The sequence below is a fragment of the Maylandia zebra genome, linkage group LG15 (assembly GCF_041146795.1).
Source record: "Maylandia zebra isolate NMK-2024a linkage group LG15, Mzebra_GT3a, whole genome shotgun sequence".
Classification (NCBI taxonomy): Eukaryota; Metazoa; Chordata; class Actinopteri; order Cichliformes; family Cichlidae; genus Maylandia; species Maylandia zebra.
Window position 1 is genome coordinate 11,731,113 of NC_135181.1, and position 11,180 is coordinate 11,742,292.

Genomic DNA, 11,180 nt, shown 5'->3' on the forward strand with positions numbered 1-11,180 from the left:
GTAACTACTTGTATCAAATCAGTACGCTTGAAAATGGCTTTGAATGAACCCTGGGTGATTACCATGACACAGTGCTGCTCTATAAAGGCAGCAGAAGGAAAGTGGAGGTTGAAGGGTTTTTCATGCCAGCCAGCAAACTGTATAAAACAGTGGTTCCTAAATGTTTCACCAAAAACAGCCCAAAAGCCCAAGAACCCATTTATCAACTACAAACTGAGCTTTAACAGTGAATTTTAATCCGTTTACCAGCTATGCATAATAATTTTGTCTTTTCATATTTTTATTATGTTTTCTGACTTTCAATTGATCCGTTTTATTAACTCTTAACTGTGTTCTCATTACATCTAGCTGACAGTAAGGTTCAGCTACGCATGCTGTTAGCTTACAATTTCAACTGGCACTTAAATTTCACCTCTTCAGTCATGATTATCTTCTGATGGTCTATTTCTACTCTTTGTTCACTTTAGTCAACTCTTTTACTTGTCTGCTTAAACATGTGCAAATCTATAATTTTTTTTTTTTAAACAGCTGTAATTTGTATTTCATGTTAGTTATGCTAACTATTGCGCATATTTCTTGACTACTGCAGAAATACCTTTTCAGGCTATTTGTAAACAAGGCTAAGGTTCTCAGTTCTGCTCAATATTTTTATTTATTTATTTAATTTTTTTAATCTCTTTATAAGATTATTGGTCCCTCCACAACAATCCCAATTTCTCATTTAGCCGCTTGGGAAAATGAATTGCCCACCCCTCCTTGTCTAGCAATCGATGCTATACACACAGACGGGAATGCTTTTCCCCTATTTAAGCCAGTTCGCATCTATTCTCTTGTTTGTCTGTTTTGATTTTTTTGATTACATTTAACATTTCAGCTTTACATATTCCATAGCTAAATGTACAGTACACTCCGTTGATTAGTCTCTGTGTATTGATAGCATGTATAGTTAATTTAAATCAATAATAAATTTAGTTTGTGTTATTATTTTCCTCTTTCACCATTAGCAGACCCAAACTTCATACATGCAGTAATCAAATTCTGAGACCACTGCTAAAAAAGACACCAGTTTCAAACAATTTATTTATCTATTTATTATTATTTATTTATTTTACATTTTTCTGTCCAAATTTGAGTCAAAACACTTGACTTCACTCAGAAATGAATCAAGCACAACATCAAACCGCTTCTGTTCAGGAATGCAAGTAAATAATTTTTTTAAAAAGTGCTTTGCTACTTTAATCTGCTTTGGAAAAAACAATAATTATACTTAAACATTAGAAAAATAATTTTGATTAAAGAGTTTAGTGTAAAAAAGCAGTAAATTAGCCATTACAAAAAGAAAAAAAAATGTTTACCAATTATAAAGTCTGAATTTATGGCAGATGCGGTATAACCCTTTGACTGGATAGTGGTCTAATACATTTCTTAAGCACTGTATGTTATATAAAAGTATATAACAACTATGTAACAACTTTATCTATAACTCTCGACTTAATGTTTCAAAATACGAGTTTTAACAGAAGAACAGAAGAAACATGAATGGCAGCTTCCAAGCACCCGATCTAAACAAGGATTGTGTTAGCTGACGTCTTGATCCTTAGACACAGTAGGTGTGCCACGCTGTAATCTCCACAAACCCGGGTTTAAAACACAGATGTGTCAGTCGTTACCATCAGATAACTGAAATGAGGGGAGGCTGTGAGGAGATGGAGGGAGCAGAGAGGAGAAAGAGCCCGGCAGACAGCGAAAAGATATGGAGGAAGAAACAGCTGCTGCTCTTTACCTGCATGTGTGGTTATCCGCCTCTCTCTTTATGTGCCATCTCAGTGATGCGAGTAGTGCCAAAGCCCACCTGTCACCTTCATTCTGAAACACAGCCTGCGCTGAAGCCGAGGCCCTGACACACTCACACGAAAAGTTACACTATAACTTAAAAATCCTTTCTCCGGCTGTTGTCCTATAATGTTTATAAATTTACGTGAATAAATTTTAAGGAAAATTTCAGTCTAACGTCATCTGTAGAACTTAAGTATTTAACATCTGTGTTAAAGATAAATATTTATTTTATTTATGCTATTATTCTATGCTATTTTACATTAACATTAACCTGCTCACACTTCCTGTAGCGTCTGTGCCACACGTTAATTGCTTAAATCCGTGTTCCCAGATCTCAGCAATTAACCTGGTGAGTGTAAGATTATTAGCATGGATAAGTTTTATGTATGAAAAGTAAATGCACATTATCTGACTCACAGAACATAATACTGTGCTTGAGGTGAAATTGAGTCTGTGAGCTGAAAACCCTGCAAAGCTGACTCAGTGACATTAGGCAGGTGCTTTCTCTATACGCAAAGGAGACTATGAAATGAGTCCCTAATACTTGGCTATCAAGAAAAAAGTTAACACAATAACCCTGAAGAACAATCTGGTGAACTAAAATGTCTCAGGTTTTCCATGTCACTTAAGAGTAGTGAGCAGAAATTCAGAATCCATTATGGTCACATGTATAACCACAGACAGAGGTTACCGAAAAGGACGCCTTTTTTTCTGGAGACGACAGTAATTATACTATTTCATGACCAAGGTATGGGCTGAGTGAAACGCTTATGAAAGGGAGCTCAAAATAGTCTTTTTTATCTCTTTTTAACATAAAAGAAACAATATGCCCAGCCTTGCATGAACACAGAAAAAAAAGCTTTTTATGATTAACCGGCCTAAGCAGCTTATATGATGAGTTCAGAGCATCCTTTTCTTTAGGAATTCAATTCGGGTCTAGTTCAACCTTCCCTGTATTTCGGTAAAGATTTTAGGTGCCAGTCATAAAAGGGACATGAAATAAACTTTCTAAGTGGTGAATGTAATGCTTAAACCTTTCCGCACTCTCAGAGAAGAACAAACACATTCCATAGCTTAAAAAAAAAAAAACGAACTCCTGTAACTAGCAGCTCCTCTTGGCCTCTTCTTGCATACCACTTCTTCCAAATATAGTTTGTGTGATGACTGCTTTAACTTTCACACACTCTTCACAAACTTAACTTTCCTAGACTTTCTGAAACTTTTATGGAGATTCTGGCATATGCATGAACACAAAGTATCTGTAGTTATTCATCAATTTCACGAAATAATTGAAGGCTGAAGATGCTGAAACCAGTTGTTGAAAAACGGCACAAAGAAAGCAGAAAGAGACGGGAAGTCGACACAGCTGTTGTTGCAACAAGCAGCAATACACCAGCAGGCACACACACAATCACATTTCTCTCTTTGAATTATCACTCTGCTGTGACAGGGCAGACGCTCATGATGGAGATGGAGCTACTCGCTACAGAGAAACTAGGACCGGGGTCCTGCACAAACCGAGTGACCAATTAGGGAAGGTCCCCGACAACGGAAAGCTGCAGCAGGACATTATAGCTGGCAGGAGGAACCCAGAGAACTGCAGGAAGGGGATCATTACGTGCGAAAATGGGGACTAGAGGCGGTAGAGTAGTCTCACAGACCACCTGCTCTGAAATCCTGAGAGAAGGAGGAAGTGCCCTTTCAGTGCACTTCCTCCTGCAGGCTTACACAGCGTGGGGGCGGCTGAAGAGAAAGAGACCCAGAAATTATAGAGATGACAGAGGAACAGAGGATCAGTGTGGCAGAAGATTTAAATGTGAATAATAGTGATGAATACCAAGGCTGTTAGTTCACTGTAGCTACAACTTGAATATGAATTCCATGCTTGGTACGCGGGAAGGCGTAGGACATGCCCGAGGGGACTTTTACAGTTTATTCCGCTACAACAGTGATCTCCAGGCTCAAAGTCTACCTAACATATCACAAAGCAAGCATCTCCTCTCAAGCTGAATGCCACGATCAACTGAGTAGTCTAAGCTCAGAGAGAAACAGTGAGAGATGAAGACGGATGAAAATATAAAGAAAGAGAAACAACGAAATCAGGAATACCAGAGGAAACAGGGAAAAAAGGGGGGGATCAAAGACGGTCAAAGGCAAAAATCTTTTATTCTTCTCCCCCGGCGAGAAACATTTATAATCCTTGATTTCTGTGTGTAAAGTCCTTCATTTATTAGAGTTACTGTTCTGCACTGCACGCAGGGCTCTAAAACATTATTTCAGTGTTTAACACCCTGCAGTGTTTAATCTGAAGGTTGCCTGGGCCCAAAGGTAAAGCATGATTAGACTAGAACAAAAACTGATGAAAGAAGGAAAAGAGAAAAAGGGGACAATCGGGCAGGATGAAAGGTGGTTTCAAAAAGTAAAGGGCTGGAAAAATAAAAAGGGAGAGGAACAGGAATAAAAGGGCAAAATATGAAAGACAAGAAAAAGGGACAGTGCTCGGGGAAAGACTGGAAAGCGAGAGATAACCAAACAATAAAGCCCGGCAACAAAAGGGGAATTGGAGAGTCTCGCTCCTCGGTGGTGTCCTACGGCGCCGATGACAACGCTGCGCTTCGGTTGAGGGTCAGAAATAAAAATAGGCAACGCTAGGTTTCTAATTAAGAATTCCCTTTTACATAAAAGTGACGCGAAACAAAGAAGCACACGTGCATGCACGCGCACGTAATAATTATTGAAGTCAATGCAAAGCTAAAGATGAGTGGATGTACTGAAAATACCAGCCAAAAGCCAAACACGCGCATTTAACGGGCAATCGCAGTCACCCGTGTTACGGAAGCGCCGACACCGCCGCCTCCTAGAGCAGTTGGGATAATTTCTGTGACTGTGTGTCCTTACAAATCACCAGATGGAGTGCAGTGATAGACAAAGAGGCTTTGGTGAAATCAGCTGTAGGCAGAAAAAAGTAAATCTCGCAAAAAGAAAGAGGGGGAACAATAAACCACTCAAAACTCAAAGCTTTGAAAGGAAGGGGAATGAGAGTTAATTCGTTGCAGAGAGGGACGCGTGGCTGAGTGGGCTGCTTCACTGTAGTGATCTATATAACAATGCCTTTAAAAAAATGTATTTGATTCAAAGTTACTAACGGGCCCACTGATGTGCAAAACAGCTGCTAGAACTACTGTGAATGGCATTCAGCTGCAGAACTGAAGCACTTAAGTGGACACTCGTGACGTTTAGTCTAAAGTAAATTTCAGGGCAAGTAGGCTGGCTCTAATGATTATGCTTTTCACGTGTAACAATTCCCATCAGGGATGAATTCAGGATTGTTTAGCCAATAGTCAAATGTAACAGCAGACAGACTAAATGTAGGTAATTTTCCCAGTCAATTAGCGATACCCTTTAGGCTGAAATATAACAGTGCCTGCTGTAAACTGTTATTCAGTTTACAGCAGGCACAAATGTTCCCCATTCAGGGCCAGGTTATTTATTTAAAGCACAGTAACTAGAGCAAGGTTTTACTGCATTAAAAAGCATATTACGTACATGACCCTGCTGAAATTGGATATATATAGAAGATGGCTTTATGGTGCACCATGAATATAAAACACTAACCAATCAAATAACAATGTATAGTTGATAATACATTACTTCTATTGATCTAAAGGCATTTAAATGTCCCTGTGCTGTTTGTATATGTAGTTTGCATCTGTTGCTTTGCAGTGAAAGTGTAAAAGTAAGAGAAAGCCCAACTTTGACTATGCACTAAATGTTCCCTTTCTGCTGTTAAACCCATTAGCCTTTCATCGAACCACCATCTTCCTCACTTCATTAATGCCCTGCATACATTCTGTGTCTAACATCTGCGTTCTTTCCAGTTTGTTTTAATAATAATAATAATAATAATGAATAATAATAATGGATACTTTATTGATCCCCATGGGGAAATTACTTGTTTTTCTCTGCATTTGACCCATTCACTCAGTGAAGCAGTGGGCAGCCCACTAAGCAGGCGCCCGGGGAGCAGTGTGTAGGGACGGTACCTTGCTCAGGGGTACCTCAGGGTAGCCGTTAAGTGGATTCGAACCGCCGACCTTCCGATCATGGGGCGACCACTTTACCTACTGAGCTATCCCTGCCCCCCAAGTTGGAAACGATAATGGCTTCTTCTCTTAAATAAGCCCGAGCGCAAAGCACAAAAGAGAGAGTGAGGAGGAGTAATGATAATATGTTTGTCCCGCATTACGAAAGCTTTGAGCGAAAATAAATCCACCTCTGTTTCTACTTTGCCCTGCTCGCCAACAGTTTTTGTCTTTCCATTCTTCGGTCCTCCTATTGAGAGCGGACAGATGCAGCTTTTGGGAGTCTTCAATAGCGTTTTGTCTTCGTCTGAAACTGTTATTCTAAGCATCAAGGTTGGTTGAAGGTGAAGTGTGGGAGCAGTGGTCCACATGATGCAAGCACATCAGCAGGGGATACAACCTACAACACAGCGAAGTTGCTTTATCTTTACTGCAGATTCTCAAAGGTTTTAACCATCCACCCCGTGTGCCCTTCCTCTGTTGTGCTGTAAATGCTGTAAATACTCTTTGTTTTTTAAAGAAGAATTTCCTTTTAGAAATCCCCAAACTATATTCGCTTCTGTTCACACAGCATCTAGGGAATCTCTTTGCTCTCCACTTCCAAAACCTCCAAAAACACGTTTGTATAAGGTTTTTTTTCCTGCCACTTCAAATTGTTTTTGAAAATTAAAAAAAAAACAAAAACAGCTTAAATCTTTCCATGCACGTATTCAAACCTGTGATTTGGAAAATCTTAAAGATCTACAAATGTCTTACCAAAAACGATGCAAAACCCAGAAGTAATTCCCTCCGCAATGATGAGTGTGTGTGTTTCTATTTGAGCTCGGAGGGCATTTGAGCCGCAAGAGCAGCTCATTCCCGCGATTGGGATCTTAGTTGGGAACCAATACGTCCTTCAACTTGAAAGGCCTGCAGACAGAAGCACGAACACAATCGGGATCCTCTGCGCGCATGCTCCTCATCAGCTTTTCTCCCATTTCTTGTGATTTTCTTTTCACGGTTTGCCATGTTCTCATCTCCTTTGATTAACGATAGCGCTGTTGTTATCGCAGATCCTGAAAGCAGACACTCTCACTTTGTCATTGTTGGCACTCTAATCCGGTACGTTCTTTCTAAAGTCCTCTACTTCACACTAATCAACCACATTGTCTTTTCCCCCTCATTTCTCACTTCTTTTACTCTCCAAGAAACCTTTCTAATTTTTTTGTGTCTCCAGATCTCGGTGCAAAGATGTCAAAAGCTACCTGGTATTTATTTATTTATTTAAAAAAGTGCTAGGCAAAGCAAGGTGAACAGTTTTCACTGAGGATTATAATGAAACCAAATATCTAATATGGATATCTGGAACATATTCACTTGTGAATTATCAGCTTCATGAACATTAAAATGGGTGTTACAATATATTATTAGACAAATCTCAAGTCCCAGACACTGGAAATTGAAATCTGTCCAACATAGTTGAATGGAAAACACGTAACCATGTAGAAAAATGCTGAAAATGACCAGCAGTGACTCACATGCTTCCTGTGGCTGAGCTGCTGTCTGTGGGTAGAGAGCCGTTGGAGCGTTCCATCTGAGCCAACCTGAGGAAAAAAACAAAACAAAACAAAAAAAACACCATCAGGGAAATTACCAGCTGAAACTAAACCATTTGAAAGCTGTCAACATCTCATTTAAATGCAACAGAGCATTAGAGCAACAGCGTCAACAAATTATATTAATGCCACAGTAGCAGACCAATTAAAATTTAAAGCATCTCGTGGAGTCCACAAGCATGTTAATGATAAAGATGCCACAGTTTGTTTGGGCTTTTTTTGGTGCTTTTTGTTTTTAAGGGAGGAAATGGATTACATCATTGAGTGATTCTACTTTATGCATGCACAGTTTATATCCGAATGTATGGGATCAATGTTTGGATGAATATGTACGACATGCTATGGGGAAAACGTTTGTTTTCTTGATGACATATGCAGTCAAAGCAGCCATGCTAATGAGGCTGGTTCCCCACATCAAAGCCTGTCTTACACCAGTGTAAAAGGGGCAGATTAAAAATATAACCCACAATATTAAGAAGTTGATCTCTGACAGAATATACATTAAAAGGAGAAGCTATAATTCTAATATGAAATCTCATCAAAGTGTGCATATCTTCATGCGCATCCGTACGCTCCAATCTAATCTCTTATGTGTTTTTATTACAGCTGAAATTGTAATTCTGGTGTCACTTCTTCAGTGAAACGATACCACCAGAAACAGTGAGCGAAGGTTAATGATGTGTAGCTAATGGAAGGTTACAGGGCTGCGTCACGAGAGTCATAATGAGTAAAGCTTTCTGCAGAAGTCCCGGAAAACTGCGGTTGGGTTTTGATACAGGAGATGAGATTTGGACCAATTAGAAAATCTTTTTAATGGCACAGATAGGATATAGCAAGTATATCAGTGGATCTTAGTATTAAAATGATTTTTAAAAGAACACGACAGAAATTCAGTCCAAGTGCAAAAAAAAAAAAAACCTACTAAAAACATCAGTTTGTTGATGCTGTTAATGATTAACTGCAGCTCACACACTGTGCATACAGATGTGCTGATGTACACAGCAAGATAATTTGAAGCAGGCGGTTAAAAGCAGCTATCAGGCCAATCTGTTACTAGACTGATTTTAGCAACACATCTATAATGTCACCAGCTCATGTGGTGGGTGGCTGCATGCCACTAAATCCACTCAGCAAGCAGACATCGGCATCAAGCTGATATTTAATGTATGTCAACACTGTGATGGATTGTCACAAAGTTCAAAAAGAGCATATTAGGATTGTTTGTGCCTTCCCTGGCACCCAAGCATAATCTCCCTCTACCACCAACGCATTTCCCTCACTTTAATCAAGATTTGGAAAACATCAATAAATGTTGTATTTTTCTATTATGGATCTCTTGAAAGGTTCAGGTCAATTATTTTTTTCTATTTTTAAAGTAACAATGAAAAATCCAAACGTTATCGATTTTAATCAGATGCTTTGGTGCCGTCTGAGAAGAAAACTGGCAAACAGTATTCCGGTTTCTCTAATTTGTATGAAGCAAGTTTTAAAATGACACTTTCAGCACATAAATGAAGGCGAAATGCTTATTTTCGTCTCCAGTTTAGTTGGAACCATGCCATTTCCATCTTTCTGGGCTTTTTTGCCTCCCTTTCTTTTCTTTTGTCTCAGCTAGTAGGAGACATTTAATGTCCCTGACAATAGAGCCAGCTCAATTTCCTAAAATAAGCAATGGGGTACTTTGATAGATGCAGAATTTACTTTTTTTGTGTTTGTTTCCGAAACTGAAGAGCCATTTGAGACATGTTTTGCTGTGTAATGACACTAAAACACAAAAAGAAAAGAAAAGCTGTTCCATTACTTATGAACGCCTGCACTACACATGCATCTTATGGTACTAAAAACACATTATTTACTTAATTAGATCCCATTTACTGGAAATTACATTAGATAAATTATACATTTAAGAAACCACAATTGAATGTTTTCCCTAGCTTCCAAGCACCGACTGTTTCCGATTTATTCCATTTCTTTAGCTTGGAGAGATTTAATTTGGCTGTCACATCTGCATTTGTTGTTGCCCCTTTCAGATCATTATTTTAGTGCAGACTGAAGGGAAGTGCGGCCTGGGGGGAGGGAAAAGCATCTACTTAAACGCTGATGTCCATTAGATAAGGGTCCGCAGTTACAAGAATTCATAGAAAATGTTTTAAAATGGTCCTCAAAAAAGAAGCTGTTCAACATTTAAATGCAATTATCGATTCTTTACACACATGCTTCGTGGCATTTGCAATGAGAGGATGGTGACTGGAGAATCCAGTGCCTACCTGCTGGCATAGTGCCCTATCCTGGAATGGGTGTCGTCATGAGAGAGCTGAGGTGACTGGGACAGCCTGAAAATGAACGGGGTAATGGAGATGAATGAGATTCAGCAAGCCCACACAAGCTCATTAACACACTGATATTCACATGCGCGCACACACACACACGTTCATGGACAGCCTAACAGCCCCTCATAACATCACCTAGAAAACAAATCTCATGGTCCTAGACAGAGAAATAGGAGAGCAGGATTATCTAAAGAGCGACTGGATGGTTTTTGACAGGCCTGCTGGGATCAGCAACTGAATGCTAGCTGGGTGCTCTAACAAGGAGAAAAAAGTGAGGGTGAGGAGACAGGGGGAGAGTTTTTTTGGTCCCATGCTCAGCCAGTGACTCAGGCAGGCAGGTGGGCAGGCAACATGCAGAGCAGTCATGGCTTAGTTGGTGTGAGGATGATGGGGGGAGATGAGTAAGTGAACAAGGGAGTAAAAGAGGCGGTGTTTTAAAGGCATTCCAGGCTGGAGACGAGGTGGTGTTTACTGGTGGCGTAGATACTCACTCATACTGCTCCGGACACATGCTGATGAGGGTGACGGGACTGTAAGAGAATCGGGAGGGGAGAGGGAAGGGAAGTAAAGGAACCACAAATCATTTCAGGGTCAAAAACCACTGAGCGGGTCAGAAACAAAACACACAGCAGGTAGAGGAAGAAGTGGAAGGAAAAAGTATGTCCAGCTGCTGAGTGCCTGGATTCAGCACACGAGAAGTTTGCCTTTAGGGCTTTCTTCGACTTTCAGATTCTGTCACTGTTTGGTTAGTTTTACTCAGCAAAAATACTTGTTTAGCTCTGGGGAAATCAAAATCAAAATCAAATACATCCTTTCAAAACTGTCACCCATATCTACAGAGTCTGACTGATAGAAAGCACTGAGCGCAAACTTCCCCCGTGTGCACACAGGAAAGGCGTGTAAAACAGTGACCAACATATCTAAATATACACCGAATGTGGCCGAGACTATCTCTCGTGGAGTTATCTTCAATCTGTTTCAGAACTAGACTTGGAAACAGTTTGGAAAAAGTGAAAATGGGCAGCTGGATCTGTCAGTAACACCCTGTAACACAAACAATGGTTGTGTGTGTCTGAAAGATCTCACACACAACGGGTTAATGATGCAAGTTGATTTTGCTGCAGTCACACACATCTCATTAAATTGGTTTCACAGTTGCTCCTGCATACAGAATGATATGGCCTAAATTCATTCCCTTTTCTCATTTATTTCCTGCAGGATTTACAGAAATAGCAAGCCAGGAAAAAAAAAATCAGTACAGTAGAACCTATTTCCTGGTTAATCTGCTATTGAGTCCAATACAATATGTTATATAAGGAGAACTAAAAAAACAGTGC

The 11,180-nt window shown here is 39.8% G+C and overlaps 1 protein-coding gene across 7 annotated transcripts in view; it reads right to left on the bottom strand.

Annotated features, from left to right (window-relative positions):
• utrn (utrophin) overlaps positions 1-11,180 on the bottom strand; it is a 193,250-nt gene that overhangs the window by 12,196 nt on the left and 169,874 nt on the right. For 6 of the 7 annotated variants that reach the window (XM_014414047.4, XM_014414051.4, XM_014414046.4 and 3 more), the window contains 3 exons: positions 10,335-10,373; positions 9,781-9,846; positions 7,436-7,501 (listed from right to left, as the gene is read on the bottom strand). In XM_014414047.4, coding sequence (XP_014269533.3) covers positions 7,436-7,501; positions 9,781-9,846; positions 10,335-10,373 — 171 coding nt within the window. The remainder of the gene's footprint in view (positions 1-7,435; positions 7,502-9,780; positions 9,847-10,334; positions 10,374-11,180) is intronic. The other variant, XM_014414048.4, reaches the window with a different exon arrangement.